The following is a 21,993-nucleotide window of genomic DNA, read 5'->3' as shown; positions in this document are numbered from 1 at the left end:
GCCCTATGGCCACCTCTACCCAAGATCAAATGTTATTAATGTTTTTTGGTCTTGAAATCACCCTTGAACCGAAGCGACCCAACCCGAACCTAGCCAAAGCGATGCAAATATTTTAAAAAAAAAGTTAAGTACCGACTAGGCCCAAGGCCCACTACTTTCGATTCTATTCCATTTTAATCTCACTGGCCACCATACAATAAGGGGCCATTTGGTTCACACAAGGTAAACGGAATGGAATAAACAAAGGGAATCAAAGAGAATGGAATGAAACCCTTTCCATATACTATCTTGTTTGTTTTTAAAAATCAAAGGCAACCACTACCACCATTGCACAACCCCTCTTTCCCACCTCTCCAACCACTCAACCGCCCAGCCACCACCATCGCTGCCCGTTGTCGCACCCTCCCCCACCATCACCGCCGTCGTCGCACCCTCCCCACCTCTCTTTGCCTTTCCATTCCCCCCGGAAAACCTTCCCCCGCCCACGAAAAACCCTAAAAACCCAGCCTCATCCCCTTAAACCGCCGGCCGTCGCTTCCCTTACCCTCGAAACTCTAGCGGCTAGGGTTTCGAGTGTAGGGGAAGCGATAGCCGGTGGTTATAAGGGGACGATAATGGTTTTTCGTGGGCAAGATAAGTTTTTCCGACAAGGGGAGAATTCTTCATAGGGAGGTGCGACGGGTTCCGATTTGGATTTGGGAAAGTGCGGCACCTTTCGACGAGGACTGGGCTATCTCCGGCAAGATCTGACGAGGACTAAGCGAGCTCCGACGAGGTGGTTGTGCAATGGGGGTGAGTGGGTAAGCTAGTGGCTGGTGTGTGTAGTGGTGGCCTAGGGAAGGGAATGGAAAAGTCTAGGGGGGTGGGGAATCAAGATAGAATGATTTTGGGTAAACTCAAAAATAAAAATTAAAGGGGTAAAGGGAATGAAAAAAATGGCAAACAAACAACAACAAAGGGAATGAGGCATGTTCATTCCCTTTCCCTTTGATTATTAACCCCAACCAAACGGCCCCTAACTCATTAAAAAAGCAATGACTAGCAAAAAATAGAGCTTTTATTTATAGGCAAAGGAAGTTTTACAGTGTAGTCATAAATCATAATAGCTGATTATGGTATTGATTTAAGATAATATGGAAAATTGAGCTATGAAGAACTGCATATGGTATTAAACGCCAGCAGCGACAGTACTTTGTACAGCAGCCAAGATGTGGTGAATGCATAATTGCTTCAAGATATATACCCCAACACAAGTAAAAGCATAAACAAGCGAGACATTAATATTAACTACATAGCCTCACAGGTTTACACAGAGAATCGACAGAATAGTCGGAATACAGTAAATAATGACCAATGCACCTAGATATAGGATGGATTACTGCGTTATTCAATAAAGAAATTTTCCTGAAGACCTACTATTACATATAAGGAGACCGCCTGAGTGGATTCTCTCCCGCTGTATCCATCTTTCCGAAAGAAACCCCTCATTGCTTGTAAGCTTTAAATAATCATCTATATCCACCTGAGATTTTTTGGGCACTCGAGATAAAAGTTGGCTTTTGTAGCTCTCAACCTCTCCAGATTTGCTAGTTTTTCCTACATCCAAAGAGAAGCTATTGGCAACTCCAGGACTCCAACTCCCACGGCTACTTTTGGAACTTGAACTTTGTTCTTGCTCGTCCCCAACAGTCATCTGCCAATCCAATGTAGAGAGTTAAAAAAATGTTGTTAAAGGCAACTTCAATATTGAAACTTAGGTTGGATCCCAACATAGTTTTCTACATGCCACTTTACAATCCCACATGAACTCTATTTTCCTATAATAAGACTCGTATGACCCACAATCTTTTCAACGTTTACTACAGTGTTGAAAAAAAAGTGTGAACATTACCATTACTTGAAACAACTATTTAATGGAAATGGTTTTTATTCAGAAGCCTGAGAGTCTAGAATCCACCAGTGACAAGCCACAAACCAAGAAAATTTCAAGACCCTCTTAAAGTCTCCATTGGAGATAACCAATTGGCAACAAGGTAATTTCTGAAAAAAATTCTACGAAAGCAATCCCCAAATGCGAGGAAAGGAAGGAAAATCTCCACTAAACCTGTTCCATTTTTGTTTAGCCACAGAAAACAGAGATGAAAAAACTGACTGTTAGCAATGATTAACAGCAGTTTTTTCTCATCTTTAAATTGTTAATTTAGTATAGCAACAAAATTCTTAGCCACATAGCCACATTGGGTGAGATGAAAAATTATACTCTCTAGTCTCTCAATCTCACCACGACTGTCCTAGAAGACAAAACATCCATACAAATACAATGAAATGACCCAACTATTACATGTATCTGAACAACCATTAAAGTTTAGCACTAATACATGCTTAAAGCTAACAGTTACAGAGTAGAATGTTGGAAATTTTTTGTAACACCCAACCAAATTGAAAGTAGTATGGTAAAGGGTATAAAGAAGGAAGTAATTTACTTTTCTCACTAGTAATTTAGCTTTCTATCTTTTGAGATAAACTGTCTACTATTACATTAATTCAGTCAATTAAGCTTTGCCTTCTATAATTCTGTTAACTATGACCACTTCAACACTTGAACAAACCTCTTTTATCCAACGATAGAAGAGTAAATGCTATAGGAGAGTAAGGAGACCATACATGTATTTTAATTTTATTATATTATTATGTATTGGTCTCCTTACTCTCTCCTATAGCATTAGCTCTTCTATGACCAGGTTTTGCTTCACATTGACTAAGATATTCCAATTCTTGAACAATCTTCCAAATGCCCCTCATCCTCGCAAAAATAAAGAAATTAAAATAATAAAAATAAAAAATATATATATATGACACCTAGTGTGGGCTGATCATTTATTCTCTTGCTATCTAAGTTTTCCATGAATACTACTGCAGTTGTGGTCCTTGTGGACTTACGATTCTTGACAGACAACATGCATAATTAAAATAATTAAAAAAAAACACACACACACAATAAGATGGGCATCGTGCCGTGCCGTGCTGTCGCGGGCCGTGCTTGGCCGTGCCGGGGTAGGGCTCGTGCCGTGCCGGCTTGGTAGCGGGCCGTGCCGTGCCAAGTTTTGGCACACCCTAGCCCACGGCACGGCACGGCCCCCGTGCTTGGCGGGCCGGGCCGTGCCACGGGCCACCACGGTTTTTAAATTTTTTTATTTTAAAAAATATATATTATACAAAATTGATGTATATATTATAAAAATAACGTGCCGGTGGGTCGTGCTGATGGGCCGTGCCAAATTTCAAAATTTGTGTTCACGGCACGGCCCACGGCCCACAAGTGGGCCGCTGTGCCGTGCCGTGCCGGGCTCGTGCCGCCCGCGTGCCGGCACGGCCCATGCCCACCTTTACACACACAAGGTGGTCATGCGCTTTTTGTGGTCTAGAAGAAGCAAACTTGATGAAGAGGCATACCCCTTGAGGCACGTGTCAATTTTTCCACATGTTTTTTATTGCTTATTATGTGTCTCACTTCAAAGCAGCGCACTGGGCATTAAATAAATTCACTTTTCTCTAAATCACTTAAAAAAACTTATAAATATTTCCTTCGTTCTTTTATAATCGCAATGTTGGGAATTTTGCACTATTCAAACAACCTCCTTTGACCGTGTTTTGTGATTCATTCGTTAATATAATCATATGAGTTCTTGTTACATTTGTCTTGATACAATTATAACTTAAGTATAATTAAAGATCACTCTTAAAAGGGATAGGGAAGGAATCCTAACCATTCATACAAAACAATCTAACGATTGGTATTAAAAGAAAAGGAGACACATAATAAGCTCTACAACATATCACTCTATTATGGAGCATTGGAGCTTTAACGTTGACCTCCTTAGCTCCCATTAATTTACACTCTTCCATTTAATTTACTTTCGTCCCAAAAAATATTCACACTGCTGCACTTTCAACCAACACTAATTTTCCTTTTCTCTCTCTTCCTTCCACAAGCTCTCTCTCTCTCTCTCTCTAAGAATTATGGGGTCTTTGTTTTATAAATTTTTTAATTCAATTAATTGAAGCATAATCAATTGAAATTGATTATTACAACACTTGGTTGCATAATTTTAGTGAATTATGAAGACATCATTGAATAAGATAGCTTCAGACAATTTTTGTTGAGGTTATTGCTTATTTTTAGTGCAGGTTCAGCTCAAATCGTTTATTAAGCTTTCATCAATCAATCACAATATATGCACATTCTATATAAACATAATGCACGTTTGATTTTAAAATTATGCATATTCAAAGTTAAATTTTTTTTGCAAAATCAGCCATGATAATATGCACATAGCTGGAAAAATATGAAATATCATTGCTAGACTAGTACTATTCTATTCTATAGCTTTATCATAGACATAAAATTGCGCTACATTAAGAATGATATGGAATATATATAATCTACGGCAAAAACAAATATTATGCACATGGAATTTGAGTTATTTTTTCTTTTACACATTTTCTTCAAAATATATGCGCATTCACAACAAAAATTATGCACAAGAAATCCTTCTCATCCTAAGGAACTTCTCATTTGACCCTCCACTCTCTCTCTCTCTCTCTCTCTCTCTCTCTTTATTAAACTAACTATAACATTAATGACAAATTTAATTTAACTATTTAACATTTGGTAGAGCTCCCCTCCCTTCCTGCCCACCGTCGACCCCTCTCCACCCTTAAATTCAATCCAATTCAATCAATCAATCAATCAATCAATCAATCAATCAAAGCCTTAATCCCAAAAGTGGGGTCGGCTAACATGAACCAAATTTGATTATTCCGTGTAGTCATCAACATAAATCTTTCTCCTCCATCCCTTACGATCCAAAACTTCATCCTCACGTAAATCCATGCACTTCATATCCTTCCTCACTCCTTCCAACCAAGTCATCTTTGGTCTCCCTCTTCCTCGTTTAATCCCTCCATGGTCCCACTCTTCCACTCTTCGCACCGGTGCACCCTCGGGTCTCCGTCTTACATGTCCAAACCAACGCAGACGATTTTCCCTTAATTTATCTACAATGCCCGCCACACCTACTTTCTTGCGAATAACCTCATTTCTGATTCTATCTCTTAAAGTGTTTCCACACATCCACCTTAACATGCGCATTTCCGTAAAAAGAAAAAAATGGTTTGTTAACCAATCAATACCAATCTTACCCAAACACCTCCACACCTCTATCGGTACCCCATCAGGGCCAACCGCCTTCTTAGGTTTCATCTTCCTCAGTGCAATCTCCACCTCTACTCTCCTAATCCTTCGCACATACTCCATGTTGATTTCTTCATCACTCATAGAGGTATCTCCTATCACAACTCCATTACTTCCATTAATTCAATTCTTTATAATTCCCTCTGAAAATCAAACCAATTACCTAGATATATCCAAAAAAAATCTTTCAATTCTCTCTCCTCCAATTCAAATTGTATAAGAAAGAAGTAAAAATGGGGTTGCCAATGCAACCAGTTGCAGGAGAATCGGTATCAATGGATACTTAAAGCTCTAAAACAACTTTAATGCGGGAATCACTTCAAAAGAGCCAAACAATCACTTATAATATTGTTTCAGTTTTGGGTTCTTTCGATCATTGTCTTTCCGCCCTCGAAATCGCGATGCATCTTACCCAGGTTCATCTTTTTTTCTATGAACTTTGAATTTTGTGAAAGGGGTTTTGATTTATGAGGTTGATCTTTTAATTTCCAATTGGCGACCTCGAAATTCTGTAAAAATGGTGGACGAATGGTGAGTAGTCGCCGGTGGAGGCCGGGCTAGGGTCGACCCAAAGGGGTGGTCAAAGAGCTTGCAGGGAAGGGTAGGCCGACGCCGACAGTGAAGGCTGGGGGAAGAGAGGTTATTATTTTTAAAAAAATATTAAATTATTATAAAACGAACCATAGTTGGTTATTTTAATTAAAAAAAGTTGTTCTCTTTGGTCACCAAAACTTCAAGTTTACCAAAGATAATAACTTTTTTTCTAATTTACCATTGAGAAAAATAAAAATTGAGTGTTACCATAGAGAATTTCCCAAGTTTTAAACATATAAGTAAAAATTTAGAACATGTGACTCAAAGTAAAATTTAAAACATATGAGTAAAAATTTAGAACGTATGTATGAGTAAAAATTTAAAACATCTGATTTAAGAATTAGAACTTCTGTATGAGCAATAAGTTAAAACATCTGATTTAAGAAATAGAACATGTGAGTAAAAATTAATAAAATCTACTTAATGAAATTTAGAAATTTGATTTAAGATTTAAAACATGTGAATAAAAATTTATAACGCGAGTAAAACTTTAAAAAGTGTTCTCACATAAGAAAGAGTTCTCGCCTAAAAGAGGGGTTCTAACGAGAAATGTGTGTGTGTGTGCGCGCGCGCGCGCTAAATTTGACTATGCCAATTATTTTGGTACACGTTAGAAAGCATAAAAACTCTAACGTTGTAACAACTTAAAAGTGAATTAGAAAACATAAAAACTTTAAGAACAAAGGAAGTACACATTATTAAGTTGTAACAACTTAAAATTATCAAGCTTTAAATTCCAGCATATGTTTCATATCTATATTGCAATATGCATTATTTGTACTATAAATAATTCATTTGTACATCCTTACTTTTCATCTTTTTAATGTTTGTAACAAGTTTTTTTAAAGAGTTACTATATATATCTCAAATTCACATATTGTCTTCCATTATAAATTATAAGCCCTTACTTTTTATCTTTTAATTGTTGTTTGTTACAAGTGTTTTAAGAGTTAAATGAAATCACTTGACATTATTACATTAAATGTAGCTCCACCTTTGTCATTCCCAATAATGCTTCAACTGCCTCATCCTTTTATGGTCGTTACCATATCAAATATCCTCAAACAAAACACTACATAATATTTATCATTTTATGTCCTTAGTTTTAATCTTGTAACTACTTGTAACAAGGTTTTTTTGTAAAGAGTCGTGCATTTCTCCGAATTCACATATTATCTTCTCATACCGAGTAATTCAATTGTAAATTTTTACTTTTCACCTTTTGATTGTTTGTAACAAGTTAATTTAAAAGAGTTACTCGTCTTTGTATGGTCGCCACCTTATCAAATATCTTCAAACAAAACACCACAAATTATCTATCATTGAAACTACACTTGTTAGTTATGGTTGATTTAAGTTCTTAAAAAGTTCACCCACACCACCTTTTGAAACTATTACTCATGAGATTGTCTACTCTAGTCTCAAGCAACTCGTCTTTAAATTATTGTTTGTCAGGCTTTAAATTATTGTTTGGTTCATTTTTTTGGAAACATAAGATCCACCAATTTCCCGCTTTTTTCTTGTACTTCCACTAGAAAGGGAACATGGGACATTCTGGCACACACCTATGGCCTTATGCCCAACAATCCCAACGACATTAAACTTCCACAAGCAAACTTCTGACTCATTACAAAGGTACTTAAAAAATATCAACATATACAAATGCAATTTTAATCCCTATTAAATCAGCATGTTATTTTTGCAGATCATTTTAAGCCAAAGGAGCTCATCAAACAAGACCTTGAAGGCTAGACAACTCTAGATATCAATCATTGATTCGGTAAATGGTTGTGACTCATAATTTAATGAGCTTCATGAAAAATTACTCATATTTAAGTTAAGCATCAGTACTCAATTTCCCTCCACTATTACCCCATCACCTCTTCTACTACTTGTTCCATATTATTAGTAAGTGCCATATTATTAACTATAAGGCTGCTGGATATAATCAAAAGAAAACCGTCAATACCGAAGGGTATGGTTACCAAGGCAAATGCCAATGGTGCCATGCTTATGGCCATTGTCTCTATATCTTCACGAAAATATTCCGCAAACCCATCCTACTCTCCCACCACCATCCAACCCACAACAATTACCAAAAGCCAACATGGCCATGGTAACTAACTCACCTCAGCCTCCTATTAGCTGTTACATATTAGAGCATCTCACCATGTCCCTTGTGGTCTAACTAGCTGGGGCCCTTCTTTTATTCTAGCCTTGTCTATTGTCAAAGCTCAGGCAATTAATTGGCATCATAGATTCATAAACTTGGCCATCCATCTTTAGCTAGTTTCAAAATTTTATTTTCACAATTTAAACTGAATGTCTCTAGTTCGTCAGTTTTAAATTTTAAATTGTGAATCTTGTCAATGTAATAAGAGTCATAAGCTTTTGTCGATCAATTTTAGTTTCTCATTTCTCTTGAGCTTGTTTACATTGATTTTATGGACATCTCCAAATTATTTGATAAATGGATTTAGATATCATGACTTTATAGTTGATCATTTCACGAATTACATATGGATTTTTCCACTCAAAATAATTTTGACACAAAGTCAGTGTTCATTAGGTTCAAAGCATTAGTTCAAAAAAAAAAAAATTGTAAGTCAAATATATATATCTAATTCTAATAACGGTGGAGAATCCAACAAATAGGAATTCAATATTCTATTGTATCATGTGGTTCATTAAATTTAAACATATTGATCGCAATTAGAAATCATTTTGACAAAATGTCTCAGATCTTGATTATAATTTTAAAGTAAAAGCAAAGTCAAACTCTTACTCTTTATATTGAACATACCCAGAAAATCCTTGGTATGTCAAAGGGGGGGTGTTTAACTGGTAACAACTTCTTGTTGAAGTAACACAGATCAATGCTTTGATCAAAATAAAATGTGAAAGCTTTTCATTTGGTACAGGGTTGTTATTATTGGTGAGATGAAATAGTAAAGCAAGTGATTCAATTATTTCTATGGCTTTTATATGGCGTTCAACACCAAATCATAATTGAAACCGGTAACTTGCAATTATGTGGGGCATCATTTGCAGATCATTCCATTATTATTGACCAATTATCATTAATCGATTATGGAAAATTAGAAGTAAGCAACTTTGACAAGATAATATGTCAACGATACCACAAACAAGATAAACAGTAATGCATGAACGTAGCATATTATAAGGTGCAAATATCAAACAGTACATTACCTCCTGTGAACCCTGTAGAACAGTTGTTGGAGTTGTAGGATGTTGCTTATTATCACTGCCCAGAAGAGCAGTACCATCATCGCCAGTCTCCCACTTCAACCAAGGAAGAACAACCCCATCCATTTCACCAGGAAGCAAATCAGATCTCATTGGACTTTTAAAAGATTCTGTATCTCCATATTGCAAGGTTGGCTTTACTGCACCTCCAAAAACAGAACTGGTATCACTCCTTTCACCATCAAATGACGAGATATCAGTTTCTTCAACACTGGAAATAAATTCGTCAATAATTTTATCAGCCTCTTCTACCAATTGCTTTGGCATTCTGATTGTGTCAGTACTTCTCTGAAATTCACAAATGGATAGTTTCAGAAACTGTCTAAATAAATGACAAGCTAAAGAAATTTTTCTAGAATGTGCACTTTCTTTGCTTCTAAAGCAGTGAGGATCCCTGGTTATAATACATACCTTTCTTCCTCTAGCAGCTCTTTTAACAGGAGTGCTCTTTGGATGAGGAAGCAGTTCTCCAACAATTTTTTTTAGCTCTTTACCACGCTCCTCCTCCAACATTATTTCAGCAAGGAGTTCTTGTTTACGCTTCTCTGACTGTGACAAGCAGAGGATTAGCATACGGTATTATGGTTACTGGACTATCAGATCAACAACAGTTGATAAACACTAAGCGGTTGAGACGAACCTTATTATCAAATGATTTCTGACTATAACAAATAATGAGCAAATGCATAACTTCATAATAAATAATTAAGCAATAAGGCACACAGTAAGACCTACCTCTTCCAGTTTTGACTTATAATTCCTTCTGACAGTTGAAACAGCCTTAAGAGCATCAGAGTCTGATGACTGAAGACCATTGTTACTAGCCAACCCTGACAGTTGGTTCTCAGCCTTAACCTGTACATACATGCTTGTCAGTTATTTTCTTAGGACAGCTCCCAAAAAGGAAAGCATAAGAAACAGATAGTGTTGAGCAAATATTAAATTTCCCCTCAAACACCGGAAAAGAAACCAAACCTGTCTGTAATCTAGCCTAATATCTTTGGCAGGATTCGTATAGTCTTTTTGCAATGATTTGGACCATTGCCCATGTCCACCTGCCTGTGGTTCCTGTAAGTCATGAAAAATAAAATGAAGGTTAGGTACATATAAGAGTAAAGATTCAGACACATAAAAGACTATTAATTTGGATAACAGCAAGCAAATCATTTACTGTACCCAACACCTCATTGATTCATATATTAGTTAAATATAAAAAAAATAAAATAACAGGGAAAAAAAAAAACACATACGCACTCCAGAACAAGTAAAGAGGATGGCACGAACATAACCTTATTTTGTTTGAAGGCAGTTTGCATGTCTTTTGTTCTCCAGTTAGCATTGTAACAAGCATCATTCCCTTCATCATCAGTTAGGGTGGAGGAATAGCTCTGAGAGTTATAACAAAAGTTTTAGAATACAATACTGCATAAGTAGGATCTAGATGCATAAAGATGAATATAACTGTATCAGTACAACACTGAACCACCGACAGAAACGCTCCAGTGAAACAGCTTCTTCAATCTAGGGGTTTGAGGTAAGCAATTTATAATGAAGCTAAAGTAGAAAGCATCAACAGGTTTGAAATGGAATAGAGATAGGGTGCACTTACAGAATAGCCATCATATGACCTTAAGAAATCTTTCTGGCTAGAGGACCTCCGCAATCCTCTCTGCTGATTAGAAGATGTTGGCTGCATTACAGGCTTTTGTTTGCTCCACAAGTTAAGATCTTTGGCTTTCACAAGACTCCTGTTTTTCTGAATGTGTTCATTCTGTAATTCCAAGAAATCAGAAGCCGTGTCATACAAATATCAAGAGAAAAGTTACTTGCTAGAAGGTGCTAACACAATCAGCAAAACTTGTTTGCAACATTATCAGCTAAGAAAGAAAAGGAAAGAAAACTAATTCAGCAAGATGTTTACTCAGGAAGTCTCTTAACTAATAGTCTACCTCTGATGACTGTATTCTCTTTCTCAAGTAATATCAATATGTCCTCCGTTTCTCAATACTTGCAACCATTTGACTTGCTTGACACATAGTTTTCATGATTAACATCTTAGTTATCTACGGATAAACTTATATTAGGATATAATTTCAAAGTATACACTAACAGTTACCCAACAACAATTTACAAATTAACATTATTCCTTTTTATACATCAATATATAAATGTGGTCAAAGTTAATAAGTAGATGGTTCAATAAATTAGCGTTGCATGTAATACCTCCTCTCTTTACTTTTTTTTTCCTTTTTTGTTCAACTCACTTATTATACTGAAGATAGTTTAAAAGTTGAGTGGGTGTAGGACATAGTAATTAGTAAGTTTGTAAAAAGGTGGGTGGGTGGAAGGTGAAGTAGTAGGGAGGATGTAAAAGATGGGTGGGACTAAGAAAAAAGTAAGAGAGAGAGTATGGAAAGGGGTAAATATCATGAGGTAAGAGGGGTAAGATGGTAGGGTATGCCAAAAATGGAATATAACTGAAGAGCAGCCGTCTATGGGAAAATGAGTAGGAAACGAAAAAAAAACCTAGAGGTAGTGTAAGTTAAGACAAAAAGAAAGAATATTTTTGGAACCTTTGAAGTAGGCGTTGGGCACTTTTATTGTTGACCATTCTGCTTGCCATGCTTGGCCAGAGAGAGGGGAAGACCAGGTCACTCACCACCATACTTCAAGGTTGTTTGAAGTTTGAACTGACCCAGTTTTACAAGATACACAGAGAGGTACTTATGGGAAAAAATGCACACTTTCTTATGACTGAAGGCTGAAATAATGCATTTATAGCATTGACGTCCAAATATTATCAAATTGGTACGCCTCGATGATACTTATTACTGTTATAAGAAGTAACAAATATATTTGTAAATTGTGACACTAACAAGTAGTTGTCTTCAATGATATGTTGTCTGCAGATTTCAATGTCTCCTTGCTCATAATATATACCAGTTATAATCTAAGAGCTAGCAGATCTATTATATAATTTAAGAGACACTTTTCCAACTTTTAACCACAACACTCCAAATTCTAAATCCTCAATTTCTGTTAACTTCTTTTTTTTTTTTTTTTTCAATTTTATTTTTTAACCTATCAGTTTTTGTTATAACTTCCTATGCTATAACTTCCACTAAACAAATTCAATAACTCCCCTAATAACATTGATACATATTATTAATATATTCCGTGCTTTAGCACGGGCGTACTCTAGTTCACATTAACACAACAGATAATTTCATAAATAACTCTTATCAAGGGTCAGAAAGACCACTGGAATCAGGATCCTTCGTAATGATTTCAATTGATATTTTCATCCCTTCACCAGATATCACCCTTTTTGCACAAAATACATACATGCACACACAATTGACTATAACATATTTGTACTCTACAAACAGACACCCAATCCCACAAGTGACTTAACAGATCCTCATTTTATCTGTCTTCCCTAAAGAATAAATAAAATAACTCATCATTTTCTACTTTCCTTTTCCTTCCCATTTTCTGGTTATCCAAAATATTACTTTCTCCAAAGTTTAGTTTTGAGTAATCCACCTCCACATATTCATACATAATATGCCTTCATGGGACTAGGTCATTGCAAACCACCTCAAAGCTTGGTGGCAAGCTGGTCATTTCACTCCCCACCTCCCACCCTTTCTCTCTTGTATATCACCCTCTCATAAAGATCAAATAAATAAGTAAAATTGTCACCCTACAAAAGTACCCTAAGAAGACAACCTAATCATAAATACAGCATAGACCAGTAGACAAAAAGATGTATTATTGATTTTGTATAATGGAATCCAACGAAGTGATCTAGCAAGGGACTTCCAGACTAAGAAAGAGGCACCCTCAGTAAGACTATTTGAGACAACACAACATACACAAGAGCTCACAGTTACAACATTTTGGTTGTAAGAACTATATTTGTCATTTTACTCATCAAATTAAACAAAAAATGAAATCATATAGGTAAAACCGCAAAATTTTGTAGCCGTTAATGTCAAATCTATATTAGTTCTTGTGACATGAAATATTGTGTCATATAGTATGCGTGAAAAATTCAAGCAATAATGGATATACATGCTCTCCAAAAATAGCCTAGGTAATACCTAACTAGGTAACTAATTCTTCATTTTTTATTAGTTGACACGTATTTCTTTTTGGGAAAGTTCTCTTTAGTTGACACATTTCTTTTTTTAGTAAGTTTTGTGATGTAAAACTCCTATATTTCCTTTATTTATGTAACAGTAATCTTAAAAAAAAATTCCTACTTTTCCTCTAACATTTGATTAGTTACACCATTTGCTTTTAACAACTCCCGTTACGTCTATGACCCACCCCACCCATCCAACATCACATTCATCTTCTGGCTTTTGATGAATACTCTATCTAATATTTTGCCTCATAATAATTGTCCACTAATACTTGCCTGCCATTGTATAGGGCTGAAAATTAATGAGGAATCTATGGCATTGTTTGGTTTAATGTAAAACATTTTCAATAAAAGATTAGTTTTCATTGAAAACATATTTTCAAAGAAAACCACAATTACATTCAATTTTCCATCATTTAATTCCTTACAAGAAAAGTTATACTACCTTCATTTCATGTTATGTGCAACATTTACCTAAATTGGAAACTACACATTATATGCAACAAATGTTTTATTTCCATTTTAAGTTGTCAAATCTCTCTATCCCTCTCGTCATCACATAAATCTCTATCTTTCTCTCTCCATCTAACACTAAAAAAAAATTTAAAATAGGAGAAGAAAATATGAGGATGGATGAGAGGAAAATGAAAAGAAATTAAGAAATAGGGCGGAAAATGTGGCTTCCCTAATTTTATCAAGAAAATGTTTTTCACCAAATCACCACTAAAGATGCAATTTTTCACCATTGGGAAAATTGTTTTCCACCCGTTCACAAACCAAACAAAGGAATATTGGATAAAATGGAAAATTTTGTTTTAATATCAAATCAAATGGGACCTATGATAAAATCACGTATTTTTGGGGTTTTTTTATAGTTGTGACAATTAAAGATAAACACTTATCTACAGAGCTTTAACTATTAATATCTTTACTTTTCTGTTAAAGAAAACTATAAAAAGTTGATTTTTAAAACTATACTAGTATAATGAGATTAACCTAACAACACTTTGCATAATATCTTATGTTTTAAAATTTAATAAAAAATTACAGTCAAATTTCGTACTTCCCTTTTTCGTTTTATTTGTTACATTTTGACTTTTATAATAGACTTATAAAAACTCTTAGTATAAACACATACAAATATAAATTATAAACATCAAAACCATATAATGTGGGGATTTGTGTTTGATTTGGCTTGAAATGTATTTTCAAAATATCGAATTCTTTTTATAATTCTTACTCAAATTCAATTGAGAGTATTCATGATTAAACATATGCATTATAGATTGTAACAATCACAATGTAACATATAAAAAGGACGGAGGGGCACATAATACTCCATAGTGTAAAAGTCCAATCCCTATGATCTTAAATAACGAAGGAAATATTAAATTACATTGACATGAAATTTCTCACCACAAACTCACAACTATTACCATTATTTATTACCATCTACCCAATTGGCATATAATCTATGGCATCAAGACCATTAAAAAGATAGCTTTACAAAAACAGTGCACATATACAAAATCGCAATCATACTAACAAAATCCATCAATGTCCAAAAGTTAATACACCCAACATAATGAGTACTTACTTTCTCTCAACATTGATTTATACTCCAATAGGAAAAAAAAAAAAAAAAAAAAAAAAAAAAAAAAAAAAAAAAACAAAACAAAAAAACAAACAAATTATTAATATGATAGGTCCAATTAATTAAACTAGCAATTTCAATCCACAAATTGACCCACATCCATATATCATCAAATCAACTTTAAATTCCGCCAAAAATTCAAAGCTTTTAACTAAATTGATCAATCAAAACCCCTAATTCTCCAAAAACCACACCAAAATTAAAAATCCTTAATTAAATTCCATACCTCAGAATCGCTAATTTGATAATTCCGAACAACAGAAAGCGACCGCCTCCTCCTAGAAGCAGCACCACCATCAAAATCGCCATTTTTCTCGCCAAAATTCTTACTCCTCAGCTCACCAACCCTAGCCCCACGCCTAGAAACCGACCTTCCTCTCCGATGCGACGCCGTTTTATCATCTCTACTCGCAGAAGAAACCTCATCAGAAGTAGTTCGCCCTCTTTCACCAATATCACTCGACGAAAACATCTCAATCGCAAGATCATCGAGACTAATCTCAGGAACACCAGAACCTCGTACTGTATTTACAAATTTACCCCTACGACTCGCCGACGGTGGTTCCTCCGGCGAGACCTCCGCCGGAATCCGGTGTGAAAAGCGGCTGACACTCCGTGAACGGCGGTGGTGTGACGACGATGTTGCGGAGTTCCGACTAGTACTGGAGTTGGAATTGGAGTCTCCTCCGATTGATGTTCGCCGAGTCGTCGACTTGAATGCTGCCGTCGCCATTGTTGATGAGGAGAGAGAAAGTGAGAGAGTTGAATTAGGGTTTAGTGGAGGACATTGTTGGAGGAGAGAGAAAATTTGAGCAAAAATGGCGCTGTGTTTGTTCACGGGAAGGAGCTGAATGGAGCTCTTCAAAGTAGTTTAATGGCGGAGAAGACGAAATTTGGGGGATTTTGAAATGGTGTCGTACTTTAATATTTATACGTCTTGAATATTTTATTTTTGGAGCGTTGTATTAATTTATTTATTAATGCTATTGATTTGAAATGGTATGAATTTGAATTATTATTGTTATTTACAACGAGTACAACCATTTAGGACTGGCAATTGGCAATAATTTTTTGTTCCCTTACTTCATTAACATAAGATTTGAATTTTGTTTTTTAAAAATGATTTGAAATGTTTTGAAACATTTTATGTATTTATGGAGTATGTTGTTGACTTGTTTCTAATATTTTTTAAAAATTAAAAAAAAAAAAAACCAAAACCAAAAACAAAAACAAAATAAAAAAAAAAAGTGTTTTAGGTGTAATAGTGTTGGACGGTTAGGTAGTGGTTGATGGTTAGTAAGCCTGAGCAACAAATGAAGTTAACAAATGTGTCGTGTCATACTCGTAATCGTGTTTGAAGTTTAATGGATTACCTATTTTTTTACCATGCTTAGTTTGTATCATGTTGTCGAGTTATTGTTATTTTTTTTTTTCTTAAGTGAGTTATGTAAATAAATGTCCCGTGTAGTATTAATCCATTTATTTAAACGTGTCATAAACCCTTAAAACTAATCAAAATTTCCGTGTCTAGTTTGTATTGTGTCAAGTTTTGTCATCTTAAATCAAACATTGGGTATAAGTTAAAATTCTATTGCTCTTAAAAAAAAACCCTAAAAGTTTCTCTATTCTCTCTCTTCAAACCTATCCTCCATATTAAAACCTAGGGGCTGCCATCGATTTTTATCGATGGTAAGCCCCCAAATTCTTCTTTAATTTAAGGAAATTTTGTCAAAAACTACCAATTAAAGTGCATGTTTTGAAAACAACTACCTATTAAAACTTTTTTTTAAAAGAACTACCACAAAGTTGTAAAAAGTTTAAGTAGTACTACCACTTTAATAATTCCAACTAGAATATTCGGCATGTAGCTTCTACTTTTTACCTTTACCTCATAAAATCATCATCTAAATTGACTAAATTACCCTTCATAAAGGTAAAAAGTGATAAAAAGTGAGACCTAAATACCGGAGATTTTAGCCAAAATTGTTAAAGTGGTAGTGCTAGTTAAAATTTTTACATCTTTGTGGTAGTTCTTTTAAAAAAAAAATTAATAGGTATTTCTTTTCAAAACACGTGCTTTAATTGGTAGTTTTTGACAAAATTTCCTTAATTTAATAGATTTAGCTAATAAAAGTAACTATTAGTATGGTGATTATAGTCAATATCTCCATGTACGATTTAGTATTGTTTGTTTGTTTGTATTTAGTGTGTGTAGGGATACAAATTTGAAAGATTCGTATTGCAAATTTGTGGAATTGCGGGTCTATTGGTATAGGGGTGCAGATTTAGAAGATTCGTCTTGCAAATTTGCAGATCTTGATGACCAATCAAGTTTTATCCCTTTTGCTACTATACATCAATGGAGCTCCGTTCAGAACGATCCAAAGACATCGAAAATCATTCAGGAGCAGTTCAGAAGTGATGTCATTAGTTTAAGGGTGTTTAATTCTTGTATTGAGAATTAAGATCTCTTAAGGGATAATTGTAAGTGTCGAATGGTTATTATTTAATGAAATCACTCCTTCCTATTCCACTCAAAAAAAAAATCAAACATTGGGTTAGATGAAAATAAAAGTTATGCTCAACCCCGCAAAATTGAGATGGGCTTTTCAATATAAAGCAAACTTTTACGAGTCAATTTGCAATTGAAAACCTATTGACAACCTATACCGTTTTTAAGTTGGGTCTGAAGGAGTTATGTCTTCGTCGTGTGCAATTACTAGATATATAAATGGATCAAATTATGGAGATAATTAAGTCCATATATTTGGGTCATCGTTATATCATATTTAGAGGTACTAACGACCTTTGGACTAGTAAAACAGGCCAAAGCCCAATTAGACGGATCCTATAAGGTCAGTGGTATAATGTTTGTTTTAATGATTGTTTGAATAAATGTATGAATATTTAAGTTAATGATTTTCATGATGAGTTAAAATATATGATTTTACGATTTAAAGGGTTTGATCTTGAAAAGGTGTTGTTTGATTTAATAAAAGTTGTCCAATTTATAAATCACTTGGTTTAATTAATTTGTAGCTCATTGTGAGCCCGAGTATTTGATATTTTAATTGTCCCTCTAGTGGTTAAGTAAGACCATGAGCTTTGTATGATATGGTCTTTCCTCGAGTATAGTATAACTTGCTTGGGGGTGTGCACACTTAGGTGAGTAAAATTGGTTTAGAAATATATTGAAAAAATTCAGAAGTTTATAAATTGGAAATCTATTGGTTTGGATTACTACCCTTGGAAGGTTTAATTATTTTTGGAAAGTTTAATTTGGAAAATGACTTGTGGCAGGTTTTAATTTAAATAATTATTTCGAAAGCATGTTTGCCTAATAAAAGTATTTACATGCATGTCTTTCACTTATACGTACTTAGCGTTTTTGCTAATTTGTTTTCCTCTTTCTTTTGGTTCGCCCTGTTTACCATTACTGGTAAGCAGTCTTGATTTCAGGTGTGGAGTTGTTCGTGCGCATGCTAGAGTCGGGGTTGGGATCACATAGTTCGGAATTAATTTTATTTATTATGGAGTTTTTTTATTGGATTGTTTTGAAATAGTTATTATGGTTATTCATATTATTAATAAAAGTTAGTTATTTTTCCGCTGCAATTTGAGTTATTAATTAAGCCTTACGTTTTCACGTGGCGATAATACGCCCAAGTCTATCTCTACGGTATCTGTATACGTATAAATAAAATATTTACGTAGAGGGAGATTTCACACACATAATCATACCTTTGAAGCGTGAATTCCACGTAGCTATTCGACAGGCAAATCAGGGAGAGAATAGAGCCTCAAGTGTTGCTCCTCTACTTAGTCCACGAGATTCGAACAAGCCATCCACCAATACTAGATTGGTCGAGCGATTGAGGAAAACCGCGATCACCACCTTTTCGGACAAACCACCACCACGAGACACCACCGGCGCCGAGGAGGAGGAGAGAACCGTGAGAGAGAGAAGTATGAGAGGGGTTGGGTTTCGTGTTTGCTAATTTGGGTTTGATCAAAAGATCAGTAAACTTCTTGCTTGCAAACCCAGACACCTAGTCTATTTATAATCTGATTATAATTAGACTAGGGCACAAAGCCCAAAACCTCTTTTAATCCTCCATATGGCCGGCCACCTAGAGTGATGAGGCCCATGATGGGCCTCATCCTCTAATGCTCGATCTAGCCCCTTTGTGCAAAACACGCATTCAAAATTTTATCAAGGACCTAGCTACCTATACGTACCTTGATCACGAGAACAATAAGGTACGGCTACTAAACTCAACCACAATCGAGGGACTCCTCCTACACAAATAAAATAACCTACAGGGTCATCCATTTATGATTAGCTCTAAAATTTATAATTACGCTATCGAGTTTATTAAGTGTTACAATTTGATTGAACCCACATTTTAAGACATGATTTTGGGTATTGAGTTTTCTAAGCCTCTATTAATAAAAGACAAAATTGACCGCAATAACACCAACAATAAGCAAGATGCACCCAACAACACAAAACCGATGTGCATCCAATATAAACTATAGAAATGAGTGCTTATGACAATATAAGCAATCCCATAATAATAAATCCTGATTACTTAAGTCATTTAATGTGTATATTTCTTTTTTGTCAAGGACACATCCTATTATTTTAATCTCTCACGTGCGAGTATTTAAAGGGGTGGATAAAAAAAGAAAGTAGACTAAACATTTAAAGACAGAAAGAAGGACTGAAAAATGTCAAACTATAACACTTAAAAAATGAAATGTCAACGCCTTTTGTCTACTAGGTATGATACCAACATATATATAGCTATCTTGAAATTTCAAGTCCACTAACTCAATACCCAACCATCCACCTTCATTGCATTATTTTTCTCTTATTTAATTTATACGCTCTCCGTTCCTTTTTAGAGTGAGGCCAATGGATGACCTGGTCATTGGTCATGAGGAGAGAGAGGGGAGTTTTAATATTAAAAAAATAAAACAAAGAAAAAATTGGATGAGAGAGAGTCATGACCTGGTCTTGAAGATGACCTAGCTCAAATTTTGGTCATAAAAATGTTAATGACAAGTGGCAGTCTATTATTGGAAGAAGAAAATGGCAACCATTGGGAGTATGGTAAAAAAGTAGGAGAGAGAAAATCATGACCAAAGTTATTTTGGTCAGCCATTGGGAGTTTTTGGTCATGTGACTTGGTTATGGATAAGTGGAAAGAGAAAATAATAATATAATAATCCATGACCAAATATTTTGGGTCATCCATTGGGTATACTCTTATTTGTTACGGTTTGATTTTTGACTTTATTTATAATATAAAAAAATATTTTAATTTAATCTCGATATATAAGACATAATATAGTCATATTGGGTCTTATTTGATTCGTCTCATCAAGTACTTTATTAAAATTCCATCATTATAATTTTTAAAAGTATGCAATGAAAAATATTAATGGTCAAACAAGTACATGCAAAAGTTACTAATGTACTTGTATGCAATGAAAAATATTAATTTTCAAACAAGTAAATAGGAATGGAAGGAGCACTTTCTTACAATCAAACATTTTTAAAAATCAGATGTACAATATAAAGTTACCTAAAAATAATCTAAAGTTATCCTGTAATGAATGAAGTTACCCAGTATATATAAGGTACCTGATATAAATAAAAGTTATTCACTTCCTCTGTTTTTTTACTTGACCTGAATCTTTTATCACATTTGTCAATGCATATGTTTTACACAGTATATATAAGGTACCTGATAAAAATCTCACATGAATATGTTTTTCCTTACACACTAATTGCAAAACACAGTCAAAGAAAAGGTGGTGAATAGTGTACGGTGTTGGAAAAATACCTATTGATTCCATGAATGATAATAGACAAATCAAGAACTTCCCTTGGAACAAATTCGATCGTCATACTCGAATCATAGACATTTCCTCCTTCGTTGTGTCGTGGTTTGATACCCACTTCCTTAGAAGCAAAATATGCCACCACCGATACAGGTTTTCTGTTGACGGACGCTCCCCAAGTTTTACACAACTACCTTTTGCAATTTGTGTACCCGAATCAAAGGCTGGAATTGCTCAAAAAATGCTCAGATCTCAAAAAGGTGGGTTTGAGTTTTAGTGTTTAGGTTTTTCTTTTTTCCTTGAAAAAGAACATATGTGAAAAGTACTAGTAGTAGTAGTAGTAGTAGTAGTAGTAGATTTATAAAACCTCCAAAAGAAACCTAATAAATATAAACTTCCTCTTTACTGCAGCCGTACACGATCGTGTAGGTGAGGGTACATGGTGATAGTGCAGTAAAAACTTGTCCGCGGAAGTACATAGTCGTGTAGGAAAGAACACACGGCCGTGTAGTCGGGTTTATATGCAAGAGCTACTACACGGTCGTGTAGGAAAGAGGACACGGTCGTTTAGTTAGGTTCATATGCAAGAGCTATCACACGATCGTGTAGTACTAGACACACGACCATGTATCAATTGTTGCGAAACGAGTCTATAACCAAATGAGAACAAATATCTCCGGTTGCATTACCAACTCCAACATAAGGGCATGTTCACATTTACTAAATTGAACTGAACTAAACTGATTGGAGCTGAACTGATTTATGAGAGAAGGAAATTAGGAATTGGATTGAACTGAATTAAATGGAACTGAATATTTTATGAGAGAAGGAATTTAGGAATTGAACTGATTGGAGCTGAACTGAACTAAGCTGAATTGAGATGAAGTTGAAGTGAACATGCCCTAAAAGTCAAAGAGGGTCAAGTAAAAATTACCTAAGGAAGTATGTTATATAAAAGTTACCTTAAAAAAGGTCTTAAAGTTACCCTAAATTAAATAAAAGTTATCTCAATGTACACTACTATCGGATGTATACAAAAGTTTATAACAGTAACTATTAATAAAATATTCCCTCTGTTTTACTTTAAATACATCAGTTTAATTTTTGCACTATTCACATACCATGGTTGACTTAATTTTTCCACCTCTATAAAGTAAATAAATGTTATAATATAATATATCATTAGATTAGTCATAATTGTCTAATTTCATAATACAATTTTGT

At 34.7% G+C, this 21,993-nt stretch overlaps 1 protein-coding gene across 1 annotated transcript; it reads right to left on the bottom strand.

The window, feature by feature from the left end:
* Positions 1 to 1,141: 1,141 nt before the first annotated feature.
* On the bottom strand, positions 1,142 to 15,784 carry LOC145598564 (uncharacterized). The gene is made up of 8 exons (XM_081654939.1): positions 15,146 to 15,784; positions 10,725 to 10,886; positions 10,405 to 10,503; positions 10,091 to 10,183; positions 9,851 to 9,970; positions 9,527 to 9,664; positions 9,059 to 9,403; positions 1,142 to 1,693 (listed from the first exon to the last, which is right to left on the bottom strand). Exons 1-8 carry the CDS (start codon positions 15,650 to 15,652, stop codon positions 1,388 to 1,390), a joined length of 1,770 nt encoding a protein of 589 aa, XP_081511065.1. The 5' UTR covers positions 15,653 to 15,784; the 3' UTR covers positions 1,142 to 1,387.
* Between the last annotated feature and the right edge of the window lie 6,209 nt (positions 15,785 to 21,993).

This window comes from Chenopodium album, chromosome 20, assembly GCF_948465745.1.
Source record: "Chenopodium album chromosome 20, dcCheAlbu1.1, whole genome shotgun sequence".
NCBI lineage: Eukaryota > Viridiplantae > Streptophyta > Magnoliopsida > Caryophyllales > Amaranthaceae > Chenopodium > Chenopodium album.
The sequence above is the reverse complement of the archived record's forward strand: the minus strand, read 5'-3'. Positions and strand labels throughout refer to the sequence as shown.

Bases quoted from the DNA above. Each gene is read 5' to 3' on its own strand.
- LOC145598564 (XM_081654939.1), bottom strand. From the start codon at position 15,652: ATGGCGACGGCAGCATTCAAGTCGACGACTCGGCGAACATCAATCGGA. The intron at 10,887-15,145 runs GTATGGAATTTA...TTGGAATTACAG, and splicing joins ATCAAATTAGCGATTCTGAG to AATGAACACATTCAGAAAAA. The intron at 9,404-9,526 runs GTATGTATTATA...TGTGAATTTCAG, and splicing joins GAGCTGCTAGAGGAAGAAAG to AGAAGTACTGACACAATCAG.